At 59.5% G+C, this 21,174-nt stretch overlaps 1 protein-coding gene across 2 annotated transcripts; it reads right to left on the reverse strand.

Moving 5' to 3' along the window:
- Positions 1-999: 999 nt before the first annotated feature.
- On the reverse strand, positions 1,000-20,802 carry LOC129134426 (polyunsaturated fatty acid lipoxygenase ALOX8-like). Of its 2 annotated transcripts, XM_077193069.1 has the most exons (14): positions 20,667-20,802; positions 19,847-19,931; positions 18,921-19,127; positions 17,909-18,009; positions 17,179-17,351; positions 15,380-15,523; positions 14,125-14,319; positions 12,289-12,375; positions 10,282-10,451; positions 8,787-8,908; positions 6,213-6,313; positions 4,700-4,870; positions 2,993-3,206; positions 1,000-2,930 (listed from the first exon to the last, which is right to left on the reverse strand). In XM_077193069.1, exons 3-13 carry the CDS (start codon positions 19,031-19,033, stop codon positions 3,027-3,029), a joined length of 1,557 nt encoding a protein of 518 aa, XP_077049184.1. In that variant the 5' UTR covers positions 19,034-19,127; positions 19,847-19,931; positions 20,667-20,802; the 3' UTR covers positions 1,000-2,930; positions 2,993-3,026. The 2 variants fall into 2 exon arrangements, with proteins under 2 accessions (XP_077049184.1, XP_077049183.1); XM_077193068.1 differs by having other exon boundaries at positions 1,000-3,206.
- Between the last annotated feature and the right edge of the window lie 372 nt (positions 20,803-21,174).

Genomic DNA, 21,174 nt, shown 5'->3' on the forward strand with positions numbered 1-21,174 from the left:
ACCCGTGACCTCCCGTTAACTTTAATCAGGGATTTTAACCAAATAAACGCCCTAAAATTCCATTTTTTTCCTCAAAATTCGGGGTTTTTTTCCCAAAATTTGGAATTTTCCCCCCCAAAGTGTCCTGCATTAAACAGGGGGTGTCCCCCCAAAAATTGGGGGTGTCCCCCCCAAAAATGGGGTGCCCCATAAAAGGCACCAGCGGGATTCGAACCCGCGGCCTCCCGGTTACTTTAACCAAATTAACGCCCAAAATCCGGGTTTTTTTCCCAAAATTCGGGGTTTTTTTCCCAAAATTCGGGATTTTTTCCCAAAATTTAGGATTTTTCCCCCAAAACAAAGGGTCCCCCGTTAAACTTAGGGTGTCCCCCCAAAAATGGGGTGCCCCGGTAAAAGGCACTGCTGGGATTCGAACCCACGACCTCCCGGTTACTTTAACCAAATAAACGCCCAAAATTCGGGTTTTTTTCACAAAATCCGGGGTTTTTTTCCCAAAATCCGGGTGTTTTTCCCAAAATTTAGGATTTTTCCCCCAAAACAAAGGGTCCCCCGTTAAAGTTGGGGTGTCCCCACAAAAATGGGGTGCCCCATAAAAGGCACCAGCGGGATTCGAACCCGTGACCTCACGGTTACTTTAACCGAATAAACCCTCAAAAATCCCGGGTTTTTTTCCCAAAATTCGGGTTTTTTTCCCAAAATTCGGGGGTTTTTTTCCCAAAATTCGAGATTTTTTTCCTCAAAATTTGGGATTTTCACCCCAAACTGTGTCCCCCGTTAAAGTGGGGGTGTCCCCCCAAAAATGGGGTGCCCTGGTAAAAGGCACTGCTGGGATTCGAACCCGCGACCTCACGGTTACTTTAACCAAATAAACGCCCAAAATCCGGGTTTTTTTCACAAAATCCGGGGTTTTTTTCCCAAAATCCGGGGTTTTTTTCCCAAAATTCGGGGGTTTTTCCCCAAAATTCGAGATTTTTCCCCCAAGTTCATTGATAACTCACACACATTTCTATTGGTGTTAATGAAGCTCATACATATTACAAAGCTGAGCTCGTGATTGGTTAAACACACGTGAATCAACCACGCCCACTCCTATTAATAATCGATAATAATGAATAATAAATAATCGAATGATTATTTTGGTTCCACGTTCACGTTCCTGTGGCCGTTCCACCTGGGCCATCTTCGTTTTCCTGGCAAAAGATTCTCTCCCCCATCCTCACGTTGCAGCAAAGGTCACCGCGAGCCTTGGCAGTGATTGTGACACTCAGGTGACACTCAGGTGACACTCAGGTGACACAGGTGACACAGGTGACACTCAGGTGACACTCAGGTGACACACAGGTGACACCCAGCTCAGATGGAGATGCTCTCGGTGACACAGGTGACACTCAGGTGACACTCAGGTGACACAGGTGCCATCAGATGGAGATGCTCTCGGTGACGCAGGTGGTGGTTGATGACACAGGTGACACATGGGTGACACACAGGTGACACAGGTGACACCCAGGTGACACTCAGGTGACACTCAGGTGACACTCAGGTGACACAGGTGACACAGGTCCCTCAGATCGAGATGCTCTCGGTGACACAGGTGACACTCAGGTGACACAGAGGTGACACCCAGGTGACACCCAGGTGACACAGGTGACCCTCAGGTGAACACATGTCCCTCAGATGGAGATGCTCTCGGTGACGCAGGTGACACTCAGGTGACACTCAGGTGACACTCAGGTGACACACAGCTCAGATGGAGATGCTCTCAGTGACACACAGGTGACACACAGGTGACACCCAGGTGACACAGGTGACACCCAGCTCAGATGGAGATGCTCTCGGTGACGCAGGTGGTGGTTGATGACACAGGTGACACAGGTGACACTCAGGTGACACACAGGTGACACTCAGGTGACACAGGTGACACAGGTGACACTCAGGTGACACAGGTGACACAGGTCCCTCAGATTGAGATGCTCTCGGTGACGCAGGTGACACACAGGTGACACACAGGTGACACACAGGTGACACAGGTGACACAGGTGACACCGGTGACACACATGTCCCTCAGATGGAGATGCTCTCGGTGACACAGGTGACACTCAGGTGACACCCAGGTGACACAGGTGACACATGTCCCTCAGATTGAGATGCTCTCGGTGACACAGGTGGTGGTTGATGACACAGGTGACACTCAGGTGACACACAGGTGACACATGTCCCTCAGATGGAGATGCTCTCGGTGACACAGGTGGTGGTTGATGACACAGGTGACACTCAGGTGACACACAGGTGACACATGTCCCTCAGATGGAGATGCTCTCAGTGACGCAGGTGGTGGTTGATGACACAGGTGACACTCAGGTGACACTCAGGTGACACAGGTGACACCCAGCTCAGATTGAGATGCTCTCGGTGACACAGGTGACACAGGTGGCACTCAGGTGACACCCAGGTGACACCCAGGTGACACAGGTGACACCCAGCTCAGATGGAGATGCTCTCGGTGACGCAGATGACACACAGGTGACACACAGGTGACACTCAGGTGACACAGGTGACACCCAGCTCAGATGGAGATGCTCTCGGTGACACAGGTGACACAGGTCCCTCAGATTGAGATGCTCTCGGTGACACAGGTGGTGGTTGATGACACAGGTGGCACTCAGGTGACACACAGGTGACACTCAGGTGACACAGGTGCCGTCAGATGGAGATGCTCTTGGTGACGCAGGTGGTGGTTGATGACACAGGTGACACACGGGTGACACACGGGTGACACACAGGTGACACACAGGTGACACAGGTGACACCCATCTCAGATTGAGATGCTCTCGGTGACACAGGTGACACAGGTGACACCCAGGTGACACAGGTGACACAGGTCCCTCAGATTGAGATGCTCTCGGTGACGCAGGTGGTGGTTGATGACACAGGTGACACAGGTGACACATGTCCCTCATATGGAGATGCTCTCGGTGACACCCAGGTGACACAGGTGACACACAGGTGACACCGGTGACACATGTCCCTCATATGGAGATGCTCTCGGTGACACAGGTGGGCTCCAGGTAGGGGTAGGGCAGCTCCAGCTCCGCGTTCCGGGCCCGGATCCGCTCCGAGATCTCGGCCAGGCGGGACCGGAACGAGGCCAGGAGAGCGCGGGGGGCGGGGCCAGAGAGGAGATCCTGGGCCCGGGAACCCAGGGGACGCTGGGGACACCAGAGGGACATTGGGGACATCAGAGGGGCAGGGGGGACATTGGGGACGTTGGGGACATTGGGGACGTTGGGGACATTGGGGACATTGGGGGGATTTGGGGACATTGGGGACATTGAGGGGATTGGGGACACTGGGGATGTTGGGGATGTTGGGGACACTGGGGACATCAGAGGGACAGGGGGGACATCAGAGGGGCAGGGGGACATTGGGGACATTGGGGACATTGAGGGGATTGGGGACATTGGGGACATTGGGACATTGGGACATTGAGGGGATTGGGGACATTGGGGACATTGGGGACATTGGGACATTGGGGACACTGGGGATGTTGGGGATGTTGGGGACACTGGGGACATCAGAGGGACATTGGGGGATTGGGGACATTGGGGACATTGAAGGGGACATCAAAGCCTGGGGTCACCGTGGGTGTTACAAGCCCCCAGTGACACTGTCCCCTCCTCAATGTCCCCAATGTCCCCAATGTCCCCAATGTCCCCAGTGCCATTTTTCCCAATTTCTCCCATTTTTCCCATTGTTCCCCATTTTCCCCCAATGTCCCCAACATCCCCAATGTCCCCATTAATGTCCCCAATGTCCCCAGTGTCCCCAATGGTGTCCCCAATCCCCCAACAGTGTCCCCAGTGGTGTCCCCAATGGTGTCCCCAGTGTCCCCAGTGGTGTCCCCAATGTCCCCAATGACCCCAGTGTCCCCAATGGTGTCCCCAATGTCCCCAGTGTCCCCATTGCTGTCCCCAATGGTGTCCCCAGTATTGTCCCCAATGGTGTCCCCAACCCCCCCAGTGTCCCAAATTTCCCCAGTGTCCCCACTGTCCCCAATGCTGTCCCCAGTGGTGTCCCCAATGTCCCCATTGTCCCCAGTGTCCCCAATGTCCCCAATGTCCCAAATCCCCCCAGTGTCCCCAATCCCCCCAATCCCCCCAGTGTCCCCAATCCCCCCAGTGTCCCCAGTGTCCCCAGTGTCCCCAATCCCCACAGTGTCCCCATTGTCCCCAGTGCTGTCCCCAATGCTGTCCCCAGTGGTGTCCCCAATCCCCCCATTGTCCCCAGTGCTGTCCCCAGTGCTGTCCCCAGTGGTGTCCCCAATGTCCCCAGTGTCTCCAGTCCCCCAATCCCCCCAGTGTCCCCACTGTCCCCAGTGCTGTCCCCAGTGGTGTCCTCAATGGTGTCCCCAGTGTCCCCAATGTCCCCAATCCCCGCAGTGTCCCCACTGTCCCCAGTGCTGTCCCCAGTGCTGTCCCCAGTGGTGTCCCCAATCCCCCCAATGTCTCCACTGTCCCCAATCCCCCCATTGTCCCCAGTGCTGTCCCCAGTGGTGTCCCCAATCCCCCCATTCCCCCCACTGTCCCCAGTGTCCCCAGTGTCCCCAGTGTCCCCACTGTCCCCAGTGCTGTCCCCAGTGCTGTCCCCAGTGCTGTCCCCACTGTCCCCAGCGCTGTCCCCAGTGTCCCCAGGGCTGTCTCACCATCTCCCCGCCCTCGTAGCTGACCACGCTCAGCAGGGCCAGCAGGGCCCCGGTGGCCTCGGGGCAGGGCAGGGTGGCCACCAGCAGCTCCTCGGTGGCCTCGGCCTCGCTGGCCGGCGGCGGCCGCTGCAGCGTCCCCGGCGTGTTGGGCATCCAGGCCGCGTAGTCGTACTGGGGGAGGGGACAGCGGGGTCACCCAGGGTCACCCATGGTCACCTGGGGGTCACCAATCCCTAAACTGTCCTGGGGGTTACCTGGGGTCACCCAGGGGTCACCAATCCCTAAAATGTCCTGGGGGTCACCTGGGGTCACCTCAGGTCAGCTGGGGTCACCCAGGGGTCACCAATCCCGAAACTGTCCTGGGGGTCACCTGGGGTCACCCGCGGTCACCTGGGGGTCACCCGGGGTCACCCGCGGTCACCTTGGGGTCACCCAGGGGTCAGCAATCCCTAAACTGTCCTGGGGGTTACCTGGGGGTCATTGTCCCCAAAACTGCCCTGGGGTCACCCGGGGTCACCCGGGGTCACCTGGGGGTCACCAATCCCTAAACTGTCCTAGGGGTTACCTGGGGTCACCCAGGGGTCACCAATCCCTAAAATGACCTGGGGGTCACCTGGGGTCACCTCAGGTCAGCTGGGGTCACCCAGGGGTCACCAATCCCTAAACTGTCCTGGGGGTCACCTGGGGTCACCCGCGGTCACCTGGGGGTCACCCGGGGTCACCCGCGGTCACCTTGGGGTCACCCAGGGGTCAGCAATCCCTAAACTGTCCTGGGGGTCACCTGGGAGTCATTGTCCCCAAAACTGACCTGGGGTCACCTGGGGGTCACCCGCGGTCACCTGGGGTCACCCGGGGGTCACCTGGGGGTCACCAATCCCTAAACTGTCCTGGGGGTCACCTGGGAGTTACCTGGGGGTCACTGTCCTCAAAACTGCCCTGGGGTCACCCGCGGTCACCTGGGGGTCACCCGGGGTCACCTCAGGTCAGCTGGGGTCACCTGGGGGTCACCAATCCATAAAATGTCCTGGGGGTCACCTGGGAGTTACCTGGGGGTCATTGTCCTCAAAACTGACTTGGGGTCACCTGCGGTCACCTGCGGTCACCTGGGAGTTACCTGGGGGTTATTGTCCCCAAAACAGACCTGGGGTCACCCGGGGGTCACTTGGGGGTCACCTGGGGTCACCTGGGGAGGGTCACCCACCCTAAACTGCCCTTGGGTCACCTGGAGGTCACTGACCCCAAAACCGCCCTGGGGTCACCTGGGGGTCACTGACCCCAAAACCACCCTGGGGTCACCTGGGGGTCACTGACCCCAAAACCGCCCTGGGGTCACCTGAGGGTCACAGGGGTCACTCAGATCCCACGGGGCCACCTGGGGGTGCCACACGTCCCCGTCCTTGGTGGCCACGCTCGGGTGTGTCCCTGCCCACGGTGTCCCCAATGTCCCCAATGTCCCCAATGTCCCCAGTGTCCCCAGGTGTCCCCAGTGTCCCCCAGGTGTCCCCAGTGTCACCTGGCCGCTGTTGACGGCCGCGTGCCGGGCGGAGCAGCAGAAGATGATCATGGTCAGGAACTTGACCAGCTCAGGGCGGCTGCAGAGCTTGGACGGGAACCCTGGGGACAGAGGGGACACTGAGGGGACACTGGGGACACGGGGGACATTGGGGACACTGGGGACATTGGGGGGGTTGGGGACATTGGGGGACATTGGGGGACATTGGGGACATTGGGGGACACTGGGGACATTGAGGGGGTTGGGGACATTGGGGGACATTGGGGGACATTGGGGGACATTGGGGGGGTTGGGGACATTGGGGACATTGGGGACATTGGGGGGACACTGGGGATATTGGGGGACATTGGGGACAGAGGGGACACTGAGGGGACACTGGGGGGATTGGGGACATTGAGGGGACATTGGAGGGACATTGGGGACACTGGGGGGATTTGGGACATTGGGGACATTGGGGACATTGAGGGGATTGGGGACATTGGGGACATTGGGGACATTGAGGGGATTGGGGACATTGGGGACAGTGAGAGGACATTGGGGACATTGGGGACACTGGGGGGATTTGGGACATTGGGGACATTGGGGACACTGGGGGGATTTGGGACATTGGGGACATTGGGGGACACCGGTGACCTCACCCAACGGGGGGTGGCACGCCCCAGGTGATGTCACACACTGTGGAGGTGTCACCGAACGTGGCGATGTCACCATGGTGGGGACGTCACTGGACGTGGGTGTCACCCACCATGGTGACGTCACCCACAACAATGACGTCACCCATCACAGTGATGTCACCCACCATGGTGACGTCACCCACAACAATGACGTCACCCATCACAGTGATGTCACCCCCCCATGGTGACGTCACCCACCCCAGGCCACCCCACCACGTCACCACCCAGGCCCTGGACATGGACGTGAGCGGGGCCACCCCATGCCATGACCGTGACCATGACCGTGACCGTGACCATGACCATGCCATGATCATGATTTGACCATGATTTGACCATGACCATGCCATGACCACGACTTAACCATGACCATGATTTGACCATGACCATGACATGACCATGACCATGACCATGATTTGACCATGACCTTGACCATGACCGTGACCATGACCATGACCATGATTTGACCATGACCATGCCATGACCATGATTTGACCATGACCATGACCATGACCGTGACCATGATTTGAGCATGACCATGCCATGACCACGACTTAACCAGGACCATGACCATCACCATGACTTGACCGTGACTGTGACTTGACCTTGACCATGACCATAACCATGACCACAACCATGACTTGACCATGCCATGACCACAACTATGACCATGACAATGACCATGCCATGACCATGACCACATCCATGACCATGCCATGCCATGACCACAACCATTACTATGGCCATGACCATGACCATGCCAAGACCACAACCATGACCGTGCCATGACCATGACCATCACCATCACCATGTCCAAGCCGTGACCCTGACCATGACCATGACCACAACCATGTCCATGCCTATGACCATGACCACATCCATGACCACAACCACATCCATGACCATCACCATCACCACGACCATGCCATGACCATGACCATGACCACAACCATGACCACAACCATGACCACAACCACGACCATCCCAATGCCATGACCATATCTTGACCATGCCATGACTTGACCACGTCCATGACCATGACCATGACTGTGTCTTGACCACAACCATGCCATGACCATGCCATGACCACGACCACAACCATGGCCATGACCACAACCATCAGCACAACCATGACTTGACCATGACCATGACCACGTCCATGACCACAACCACAACCACGCCATGACCACGTCCATGCCATGACCATGACCATAACCATGACCATGACCACGTCCATGACCACGACCATGACTGTGTCTTGACCACAACCATGCCATGACCATGCCATGACCATGACCACGTCCATGACCATGCCATGACCATGACCATGACCATGACCACAACCATGGCGATGTCTTGCCATGACAACCACGTCCATGACCACGACCACAACCATCACCACAACCATGACTTGACCATGACCATGACCACGTCCATGACCACAACCACGACCATGCCATGACCATGCCATGACCATGCCCACAACCATGACTTGACCATGACCATGACCTTGACCACATCCATGCCATGACCATGACCATGACCATGACCACGTCCATGACCATCACCACAACCATGACTTGACCATGACCATGACCATGACCATGACCACGTCCATGCCATGACCATGACCATGACCATGACCATGACCACGACCATCACCACAACCATGACTTGACCATGACCATGACCATGACCATGACCATGACCACGTCCATGCCATGACCATGACCACGTCCACACCATGACCATGATTTGACCATCACCATCACCATCATCATGACTCGACCATGACCACGACTTGACCACAACCGTGACCATGTCCATGACCACGCCCATCACCCATGACCGCCACACCCCCGTGTCCCCCCAGCTGTCCCTGTCACCCCCCGGTGTCCCCTACCGCTCTTCTCGTTGCCGAGGATGCCGTAGGTGAAGATCTCGCCCACCCACTCCTGCAGCTCCTCATCCTCGGCCACCTCCTGGTCCTCGGCGTAGAAGAGCGCCACGATCCCCTCCACGTAGCTGGGACACCGCGGGGACACCGGTGACACGAGGGGACACCGGTGACACGCAGGTGGCCGCCCACCCCATGGCCCTGTCCCCGTGTCCCCACCATCGCTGATGTCCCCGTCCCCGTGGCCCTGTCCCCGTTGTCACCTCCCTGGGGTCCTTGTCCCCATCCTCGCTGTCCCTTTTGTCCCCACCCGCGTCGATCCCAGCCCCGGTGTCCCCACTGTCCCCGTTGTCCCCATTGTCCCCACTGTCCCCATCCCACTGTCCCCACTGTCCCCACTGTCCCCATCCCATTGTCCCCATCCCATTGTCCCCATTGTCCTCACTGTCCCCATCTCCGTGTCCCCATCGTCCCCACTGTCCCCACCTCCATGTCCCCACTGTCCCCATCCTATTGTCCCCACCATCCCATCCCATCCCATTGTCCCCATTGTCTCCATTGTCCCCATCTCCATGTCCCCACCTCTGCCACCTCTGTCCTCACTGTCCCCGTCCCATTGTCCCCATTGTCCCCATTGGCCCCATTGGCCCCATTGTCCCCACCACTGCCACCTCCCTGTCCTGCTGTCCCCTCAGAGTCTCCCCAGCTGTCCCCACCTGTGGGTGGCGCCCCAGATGTGCCCCTCAGTGTCCCTTCAGTGTCCCCTCCCTGTCCCCAGTGTCCCCACCTGTGGATGGCGCCCCAGATGTCCCCATTGTCCCCACCTGTGGATGTCCCCCCATTGTCCCCTCAGTCTCCCCATTGTCCCCCCATTGTCCCCACCTGTGGATGTCCCCTCAGTGTCCCCTCAGTGTCCCCATTGTCCCCTCAGTGTCCCCTCAGTGTCCCCACCTGTGGATGGCACCCCAGATGTCCCCTCAGTGTCCCCTCAGTGTCCCCATTGTCCCCACCTGAGGATGGCGCCCCAGATGTCCCCTCAGTGTCCCCATTGTCCCCTCATTGTCCCCTCAGTGTCCCCACCTGAGGATGGCGCCCCAGATGTCCCCTCAGTGTCCCCATTGTCCCCTCAGTGTCCCCATTGTCCCCTCAGTGTCCCCACCTGAGGATGGCTCCCCAGATGTCCCCTCAATGTCCCCAGATGTCCCCATTGTCCCCTCAGTGTCCCCACTGTCCCCTCAGTGTCCCCACTGTCCCCTCAGTGTCCCCACCTGTGGATGGCTCCCCAGATGTCCCCTCAGTGTCCCCATTGTCCCCACCTGAGGATGGCTCCCCAGATGTCCCCATTGTCCCCTCAATGTCCCCAGATGTCCCCTCAGTGTCCCCACCTGAGGATGGCTCCCCAGATGTCCCCATTGTCCCCTCAGTGTCCCCAGTGTCCCCACCTGTGGATGGCCCCCCAGATGTCCCCTCAGTGTCCCCATTGTCCCCTCAGTGTCCCCACCTGAGGATGGCTCCCCAGATGTCCAGCGCGTCGTCCCTGTAGTGGTAGCCGGGGATGTCCCCAACCCCGCGCTCGGCCACGTCATCGGGGACACAGAGCTCACGGAGCGTCAGCGCCGCCGTGCCCCGGGCCACCAGCGCCAGCGTCCCCTCCCGGCCCACCGAGGTGGCCTGGGGACAATGACACCCATCAGTGTCACCATTGTCACCCTCAGTGTCCCCTCCCGGCCCACCGAGGTGGCCTGGGGACAATGACACCACTCAGTGTCACCCTCAGTGTCCCCGGTGTCCCCTCCTGGCCCACCGAGGTGGCCTGGGGACGGTGACACCCATCAGTGTCACCATTGTCACCCTCAGTGTCACCATTGTCACCCTCAGTGTCACCAGTGTCCCCTCCCGGCCCATCGAGGTGGCCTGGGGACAGGGACACCCATCGGTGTCACCATTGTCACCCTCAGTGTCACCATTGTCACCCTCAGTGTCACCAGCGTCCCCTCCCGGCCCACCGAGGTGGCCTGGGGACAATGACACCCATCAGTGTCACCTTTGTCACCTCCCGGCCCACCGAGGTGGCCTGGGGATGGTGACATCACTCAGTGTCACCATTGTCACCCTCAGTGTCACCTTTGTCCCCTCCCGGCCCACCGAGGTGGCCTGGGGACAGGGACACCCATCGGTGCCACCCTCAGTGTCACCCTCAGTGTCCCCAGTGTCACCTCCTGACCACCGAGGTGGCCTGGGGACAGTGACATCCATCAGTGTCACCCTCAGTGTCCCCTCGTGGACAGTGCCACCTCTCAGTGTCACACTGGCCTGGCTTGGGGACAGTGCCACCCCTCAGTGCCACCCTCAGTGTCCCCAGCGTCCCCTCCCGGACAGTGCCACCCCTCAGTGCCACCCTCAGTGTCCCCCAGGTGTCCCCAGGGGGAACCCAGGTGTCCAGGTGACACCGAGAGGGACCAACATGCCCTGGTGCCACCAGAGGGGACACAGGTGACAGCCAGGTGACAGCCAGGTGACAGCCAGGTGACAGCCAGGTGACACAGTTCACACACAGGTGACACAGGGAGGTTACAGGTGACACACAGGTGACACCCAGGTGACACCCAGGTGACACAGTTCACACACAGGTGACACACAGGTGACACTCAGGTGACACAGGTGACACTCAGGTGACACAGGGAGGTGAGAGGTGACACCCGGGTGACACAGTTCACACACAGGTGACACCCAGGTGACACCCAGGTGACAGCCAGGTGCCCCAGGTGACACTCAGGTGACACAGTTCACACACAGGTGACACAGGGAGGTGACAGGTGACACAGGTGACACACAGGTGACACAGGTGACACTCAGGTGACACTCAGGTGACACACAGGTGACACAGGTGCCATCAGATGGAGATGCTCTCGGTTACACAGGTGACACTCAGGTGACACACAGGTGCCTCAGGTGACACACAGGTGACACTCAGGTGCCACAGGTGCCTCAGGTGACACACAGGTGACACACAGGTGACACACAGGTGCCACAGGTGACACACAGGTGACACTCAGGTGCCACAGGTGCCTCAGGTGACACACAGGTGACACACAGGTGACACACAGGTGACACAGGTGACACACAGTGACACACAGGTGACACACAGGTGACACTCAGGTGACACACAGGTGACACACAGGTGACACACAGTGACACACAGGTGACACACAAGTGACACTCAGGTGCCACAGGTGACACTCAGGTGCCCCCCAGGTGCCCCCCAGGTGCCCCCCAGGTGCCTCAGGTGCCCCAGGTGACACACAGGTGACACACAAGTGACACACAGGTGACACTCAGGTGCCCCAGGTGACACACAGGTGACACACAAGTGACACTCAGGTGACACTCAGGTGACACTCAGGTGACACTCAGGTGACACACAGGTGACATTCAGGTGCCCCAGGTGACACACAGGTGCCCCAGGTGACACCCAGGTGACACTCAGGTGCCAGGTGTGTCCCCTCACCTGGTCGATGATGCCCCCAGGGTTCAGCAGCGTCTCCCGGGCCAGGATGTTGATGTGGAAGGTGAAACGCAGGTGGGGGAGGAGCAGCTGGGGACAGGGGGGACATTGGGGACATTGGGGGGACATTGGGGACAGTGGGGACAGTGGGGGGACATTGGGGACATTGGGGGGACATTGGGGACAGTGGGGACAGTGGGGACACTGAGGGGACATTGGGGGGACATTGGGGGGATTTGGGAAATTTGGGGATTTTTGGGATATTTGGGGACATTGGGGGACATTGGGGGAGTGGGGACACTGAGGGGACATTGGGGACACTGGGGGGATTGGGGGGACATTGGGGACATCAGGGGGACATTGGGGACATCGGGGGGACATTGGGGGGATTTGGGACACTGAGGGGACATTGGGGACATTGGGGACATTGGGGACATTGGGGACACTGGGGGGATTGGGGACAGTGGGGACAGGGGGGACATTGGGGACAGTGGGGACATTGGGGGGACATTGGGGACATTGGGGGGATTGGGGACATTGGGGGGACATTGGGGGGATTTGGTAAATTTGGGGACATTGGGGACACTGGGGAGGGTATTTTGGGTGGGTTTGGGGTATTTGGTGCAGTTTTTGGGGTCAGGTTTGGGGATTTCAGGACGGGGATTTCGGGGTGCATTTTTTGGGGTCAGGGTTGGGATTTCGGGGTGCAGTTTTTGGGGTCAGGGTTGGGATTTTTGGGGTCAAGATTGGGAATTTCGGGACAGGGATTTCGGGGTGCAGTTTCTGGGGTCAGGGTTGGGATTTTTAGACGGGGATTTCGGGGTGCAGTTTCCGGGGTCGGGGTGCATTTTTTGGGGTCGGGGTGCAGTTTCTGGGGTCTGTGTGCCGTTTTTGGGGTACCTGGTGCACGGGGTGCGCGGCAGGCAGGTGAAGGTTTGGGTGCAGTTTTTGGGGTCGGGGTTGGGATTTTGGGGTCAGGGTTGGGATTTCGGGACGGGGATTTCGGGGTGCATTTTTTGGGGCCTATGTGCCGTTTTTGGGGTACCTGGTGCACGGGGTGCACGGCGGGCAGGTGAAGGGTTCGAGTTGATTTTGGGTGCAGTTTTTGGGCTCAGGGTTGGGATTTTTGGGCTCAGGGTTGGGATTTTGGGGTCAGGGTTGGAGATTTTGGGACGGGGATTTCGGGGTGCAGTTTCTGGGGTCAGGGTGCAGTTTTTGGGCTCAGGGTTGGGATTTTTGGGCTCAGGGTTGGGATTTTTGGGGTCAGGGTTGGGATTTTTGGGGTCAAGGTTGGGAATTTCGGGACAGGGATTTCGGGGTGCAGTTTCCGGGGTCGGGGTGCATTTTTTGGGGTCGGGGTGCAGTTTCTGGGGTCTGTGTGCCGTTTTTGGGGTACCTGGTGCACGGGGTGCGCGGCAGGCAGGTGAAGGGTTTGAGCTGATTTTTGGTGCAGTTTCTGGGGTCAGGGTTGGGATTTTTGGGGTCAAGGTTGGGAATTTCAGGACAGGGATTTCGGGGTGCACTTTCTGGGGTCAGGGTGCAATTTTTGGGCTCAGGGTTGGGATTTTTGGGCTCAGGGTTGGGGATTTTGGGGTCAGGGTTGGGATTTTGGGACGGGGATTTTGGGGTGCAGTTTCTGGGGTCAGGGTTGGGATTTTTGGGGTCAGGGTTGAGATTTTTGGGGTCAAGGTTGGGAATTTCGGGACAGGGATTTTGGGGTGCAGTTTCTGGGGTCAGGGTTGGGATTTTGGGGTGCAGTTTTTGGGGTCAGGGTTGGGGATTTTGGGACGGGGATTTCGGGGTGCAGTTTCTGGGCTCAGGGTTCATTTTTTGGGGTACCTGGTGCACGGGGTGCGCGGCCGGCAGGCGCTGGGTGGCCACGGCGAAGGCCTCGGCCAGGAAGTGGCCGTGCAGCAGGTGCGTCACCATCTCGTGCAGAACAAAGTGCGCGCCCCTCACCCACAGCTTGGCCAGAGCCCACCCAGAGCCCCCCGGGACGAAGATCGGGGACCCTGGCCCGGGGCGCTGGGACAGCTGGGGGGGACAGAGGGGACATTGGGGACATTGGGGACAGCAGGGGGACACTGGGGACACTGGGGACATTGGGGACAGCAGGGGGATGACGGGGGACACTGGGGACATTGGGGACACTGGGGACATCAGGGGACAGCAGGGGGACATTGGGGGCATCAGGGGGACATTGGGGACAGCAGGGGGACATGGGGGACATTGGGGGCATTGGGGACACTGGGGACACTGGGGATATCAGGGGGACATTGGGGACATTGGGGGCATTGGGGACACTGGGGTCAGCAGGGGGACATTGGGGACATCACGGGGGTGACAGGGGTCAGGGGACCCCCGCCCGGGGCGCTGGGACAGCTGGGGGGGACAGAGGGGACATCAGGGGGACATTGGGGACATTGGGGACAGCAGGGAGACATTGGGGGCACTGGGGACAGCAGGGGGACACTGGGGGCATTGGGGACACTGGGGGCATTGGGGACATTGGGGACACTGGGGTCAGCAGGGGGACATTGGGGACATTGGGGACACTGGGGATATCAGGGTCACAATGGGGACATTGGGGACATTGGGGACACTGGGGATATCAGGGTCACAATGGGGACATTGGGGACAGCAAGGGGATGACAGGGGGACATTGAGGTCAGCAGGGGGACATTGGGGACACTGGGGACATCACAGGGACATCACGGGGGCATTGGGGACATTGGGGGCACTGAGGGGACACTGGGGACATTGGGGACATCACGGGGGTGACAGGGGGACATTGGGGTCAGCAGGGGACATTGGGGACACTGGGGACACTGAGGGGACACTGAGGGGACACTGGGGACAGGGGACCCCATCCCAGGGTGCTGGGACAGCTGCAGGGGGGACAGAGGGGACATCGGGGACATTGGGGACATCACGGGGACATTGGGGTCAGCAGGGGGACATTGGGGACACTGGGGCCATTTGGGGCCATTTGGGGACAAGGGGTGAGACATGAAGGATATTTGGGGAGACTGAGAGGACATTTGGGGATATTTGGGGACATTTGGGGACACCTGGGGACACCTGGGGACCGTACCTGGATGGCCACGGGCAGGAGGCGGCCGTGGGGGCTGAGCCAGAGCAGGCACAGGGGGGCGGCCACGAACTGGGGGCGGCCCCCAATGGTGCCCGTGGGGAGCCCCTCGAGCAGCGCGTAATCGGCCAGGAAGAGACGGCCGGCCTGCGCCCCGAAAACGGGGACACCCCGAAAATGGGACATGGAAATGGGAAAGGTCAGAGACCCCGAAAATGGGAAACGTCAGACACCCCAAAAACGGGGACACCCTGAAACGGGGACAGTCCGGAAATGGGAAAGGTCAGACACCCCGAAAATGGGACACCCCGAAACGGGGACACCCCGAAATGGGGACACCCCGAAAATGGGAAATGTCAGACACCCCGAAAATGGGAAACGTCAGACACCCCGGAAACGGGGACACCCCGGAACGGGGACACCCCGAAAATGGGAAACGTCAGACACCCCGAAACGGGGACACCCCGGAACGGGGACACTCCGGAAATGGGAAATGTCAGACACCCCGGAAATGGGGACACGGAAATGGGAAATGTTAGACACCCCGGAAACGGGGACACCCCGAAAATGGGACACGGAAATGGGAAATGTCAGACACCCCGGAAACGGGGACATGGGAATAGGAAATGTCAGACACCCTGAAAATGGGAAATGTCAGACACCCCGGAAATGGGACATGGAAATGGGAAACGTCAGACACCCCAAAAATGGGGACAGGGAAATGGGGACACCCGGAAATGGGGACATGGAAATGGGAAATGTCAGACACCCCGAAAGCGGGGACACCTGGAAACAGGGACACCCAAAATGGGAAACGTCAGACACCCCGAAAATGGGGACACCTGGAAATAGGAAATGTCAGACAACCCGGAAATGGGGACATGGAAATGGGAAATGTCAGACACCCCAAAAATGGGGACATGGAAATGGGAAATGTCAGACACCCCGAAAGCGGGGACACCTGGAAACAGGGACACCCAAAATGGGAAACGTCAGACACCCCGGAAATGGGGACACGGAAATGGGAATGGTCAGACACCCCGAAAACGGGGACACCCAAAATGGGGACACGGGAATGAGAAATGTCAGACACCCCGGAAATGGGGACACCCGGAAATGGGACACAGAAATGGGAAAGGTCAGACACCCCGAAAATGGGGACACCCAAAAATGGGGACACCCGGAAATGGGGACACCCGAAAATGGGGACACCCCGAAAACGGGACATGGGAATGGGAAAGGTCAGACACCCCAAAAACGGGGACCCCAAAAAATTCTGGTGTCCCTCACCTCCATCTCCCGGCTCAGGGAGGTCCCTGTCCCCAGGCTCGGGGCCACCATGGCCTCGGGGTTTGTTTGGGGTGTTTTGGGGCAGTTTTGGGGTATTTTGGGGCAGTTTTTGGGGCAGTTTTTGGGGTGATTTTGGTGTTTTAGGGTCCCTCACCTCCATCTCCTGTCTCAGCGAGGTCCCTGTGCCCAGGCTCGGGGCCACCATGGCCTCGGGGTTAGTTTGGGGTATTTTGGTGCAGTTTGGGGTATTTTGGTGCAGTTTTTGGGGTATTTTGGTGCAGTTTTTGGGGTTTCTGGGTGTTTTTAGGGTCCCTCACCTCCATCTCGCGCTGCAGCGAGGTCCCTGTGCCCAGGCTCGGGGCCACCACGGCCTCGGGGTTTGTTTTGGGTATTTTGGGGCAGTTTTTGGGGTGTTTATAGGGTTTTGATGATTTTGGGGTGTTTGTTTGGGGTTTTGGGGCAGTTTTTGGGGCAGTTTTTAGGGTATTTCTGGGTGTTTTAGGGTCCCTCACCTCCATCTCCCGCTGCAGCGAGGTCCCTGTGCCCAGGCTCGGGGCCACCATGGCCTCGGTCACCGGGAAGTTGGGGGGCAGGCGGGGGCAGCGGCGCAGCAGGACGGGGTTCACCCCGCTCAGGAACTGCTCCCCGAAAAACGCGTCCGACTGCCAGTGCCGCACCACGTACTCTGGGGACACCAGCGGGGACATTGGGGACACTTGGGGACACCTTGGGGACATTGGGGGACAGCACTGGGGACACCTTGGGGACATCCGGGGACACCTCCAGGGCATCTGGAGACAGCTTGGGGACACCTGGGGACATCGTGGGGAGACCTCAGGAACACCTTGGGGACATTGGAGACACCTTGGGGACACTTCTGAGACACCTCCAGGGCAGCTGGGGACACCTGAGGACACCTGGGGTCACCTTGGGGACACCTCGGGGACACTTCTTGGACACCTGGGGACACTTGGGGGCACCTCAGGGACACCTGGGGACAGCTGAAGCCTCTTGATGACCTTGGATGACCCTTGGGGACACCCGAGGACACCTTTGGGGGACACCTTTGGGGGACACCTTTGGGGGACACTTGGAGACATCCAGGGACATCTCAAGGAGACCTCGGGGACACCTTGGGGACAATGCTTGGACACCTGAAGGCACCTGGGGACACCTGGGGCACTTTGGGGACACTTGGGGACATTTTGGGACACCAGGGGACACCGGGGGAGGGGCACCCACCGCTGATGGGGGTCCCGGGACCCTCGAGCGCCGCCCGAACGTCCCCAAAGCTGCGCCAGGAACCCCCGGAACGGAGCCCCCGGAGCCGGATCCGGATCTGCCTGAGGGGACATTGAGGGGACATTGGGGGGACATTGGGGGGACATTGGGGACATTGAGGGGACATTGGGGACATTGGGGATGTTGGGGACAATGGGGACATTGGGGACACTGAGGGGACATTGGGGACAGTGGGGACACTGGGGACATTGAACGGACACTGGGGACACCCAAGGACAAAGAGATGGGTGGGGGTGGCTGGGACCCTCGATGACCCCATTGACCCCCAATGACCCCTGGTGACCCTTGATGACCCCTGTTGACCCCATTGACCCCCAATTGACCCCCAATGATCCCCATTCCCCTCCATTGACCCCGTTGACCCCCATTCCCCCCACTGACCCCCATTGACACCCATTGACCCCGTGGACCCCCAATGACCCCCATTCCCCTCCATTGACCCCGTTGACCCCCATTGACCCCATTGACACCCGTTGACCCCATTGACCCCAATGACCCCCATTGACCCTGTTGACCCCCATTGACCCCAGTGACCCCCATTAACCCCCAATGACCCCCATTGCCCCCCACTGACCCCCAATGACCCCATTGACCCTGTTGACCCCCGTTGACCCCCATTGACCCCCACTGACCCCCATTGACCCCGTTGACCTCCATTGACCCCCATTGACCGCATTGACCCCCATTGACCCCCATTGACCCCATTGACCCCCGTTGACCCCCATTGACCTCCGTTGACCTCCATTGACCCCCATTGACTCCCAATTAACCCCATTACCCCCCATTACCCCCAATGACCCCGTTGATCCCCGTTGACCCCCATTGACCCCAATGACCCCCGTTGACCCCCATTGACCCCATTGACCCCATTGACCCCCGTTGACCCCGGTTGGCCTCCATTGACCCCTGTTGACCCCCATTGACCCCCGTTGACCCCGTTGTTGTCACTGACGCGGCGGCGGCGCGCGCGGCCAATTGGGCGCGGTGCCCCAGGGGGAAGCTCAGCGCGGGCGACAGCTCCGGGGGCGGGGCCTGTGACGTCACCGACTGCCCCTCTGACGTCATCTCCGGGGGCGTGGCCGGCGGGGGTGGCCACGGGCACAGGGCCGGGGGCAGCGCCCGGAGACACCAGGGCCAGCCTGGGGCGTAGGGAGCCCACCTGGACACAGTGACCACGAGTGACCAGGAGTGACCACGAGTGACCATGAGTGACCACTGGTGACCAGGAGTGACCATGAGTGACCACTGGTGACCAGGAGTGACCATGAGTGACCACTGGTGACCAGGAGTGACCACGAGTGACCACAAGTGACCACTGGTGAGCAGGAGAGACCAGGAGAGACCAGGAGTGAGCAGCAGTGACCACAAGTGACCACTGGTGACCACGAGTGACCATGAGAGACCAGGAGAGACCAGGAGTGACCAGGAGTGACCATGAGAGACCAGGAGTGACCATGAGTGACCAGGAGTGACCATGAGAGACCAGGAGTGACCAGCAGTGACCAGGAGTGACCATGAGAGACCAGGAGTGACCAGGAGTGACCGTGAGTGACCAGGAGTGACCACTGGTGACCAGCAGTGACCATGAGAGACCAGGAGTGACCATGAGTGACCACGAGTGACCAGGAGTGACCATAAGTGACCACAAGTGACCACAAGTGACCACTGGTGATCAGGAGAGACCAGGAGAGACCAGGAGTGACCAGGAGTGACCAGGAGTGACCACTGGTGACCAGGAGTGACCGTGAGTGACCAGGAGAGACCACCAGTGACCACCAGTCCCTCCCAATCCCCTCCCAGCCCCTCCCAGTTTGTCCCAGTTCCCCACAGTCCCCTCCCAGTCCCTCCCAGTTTGTCCCAGTTTGTCCCAGTCCGCACTCGAAGCTCTCCCGCCGCTCTCTCTGCTCCTCCTGGCGCTGCTGCAGCAGCTCCGGCACCCGGGCGGCGTCACGGGGAGTGCGGGCTGGGGACAGAGAGGGGACATTGGGGACATTGGGGATATTGGGGACATTGGGGGGACATTGGGGGGATTGGGGACATTGGGGACATTGGGGACATTGGGGACAATGGGGACATCATTGGGGACATTGGGGACATTGGGGACAATGAGGGGACACTGGGTTCCTTCACAATCCCCCCAATGTCCCCAAATGTCCCCAGTCCCTTTGTCTCCCTAATTTCCCCCATTTTTTCCAATGTCCCCAAATGTCCCCATTAATGTCCCCCAATGTCCCCAATCCCATTTTCTCAGTTTTCCCCCTTTTTTCCCCTTTTTCCCTTTTCTTTGCTCAATGTCCCCCCAACGTCCCCAAAGTGTCCCCAAAGTGTCCCCAAACATCCCCAAATCCCCCCAATGTCCCCAAATCCCCCCAATGTCCCCAATCTGTTCAATGTCCCCAGTGTCCCCAATGTCCCCAAATGCCCCCAATCCCCCCAATGTCCCCCCAATGTCCCCCCAGTGTCCCCAGTCCCCCCAATGTCCCCCCAATGTCCCCAATGTCCCCCCAATGTCCCCTCGATGTCCCCAATGTCCCAATGTCCCCATCGCTGTCCCCATCACTGTCCCCTCTCTGTCCCCAATGTCCCCAGTCCCCCCCCAATGTCCCCAATGTCCCAGTGTCCCCAATGTCCCCAATGTCCCCTCTGTGTCCCCCCTGTGTCCCCTCTGTCCCCAATGTCCCCCCCTGTGTCCCCGTACCTGTCCCCTCGCGCAGCTCCAGGTCTCCGCTCTCCAGCCAGCGGTGGCAGGGGAAGGTGGCCCTGGGGACGTCCCCATCGTCCCCGGCCGCGTCCCCGACGTCCCCCGAGATGTCCCGGATGTCCCCGGGGGCGTCCCCGGCGCTGTCCCCGGGCAGGGGCCCGGTCACGGTGACGCTGGCGCAGAACCAGCGGTCGGGGACCAGGGACAGCAGCGGCTCCTTGTGCAGGCGCAGGGACAGCAGCGTCCCCAGGGGCCGGGGACAGGTGACCTCCAGCCACAGGGTCTGTGATGGGACACCTGAGTCACACCTGAGTGTCACCTGTGTGTCACCTGTCACACCTGTGTCACCTTCACACCTGTCCTGTGTCACCTGTGTCACCCACAGTGTCTGTGACAGGGACAGCAGCGTCCCCAGGGGCCGGGGACAGGTGACCTCCAGCCACAGGGTCTGGGACAGGGACACCTGGGTCACACCTGGGGCACCTGTGCCACCTGTCCTGTCACA

Source organism: Agelaius phoeniceus, chromosome 36, assembly GCF_051311805.1.
Source record: "Agelaius phoeniceus isolate bAgePho1 chromosome 36, bAgePho1.hap1, whole genome shotgun sequence".
In the NCBI taxonomy this organism is placed as follows: domain Eukaryota; kingdom Metazoa; phylum Chordata; class Aves; order Passeriformes; family Icteridae; genus Agelaius; species Agelaius phoeniceus.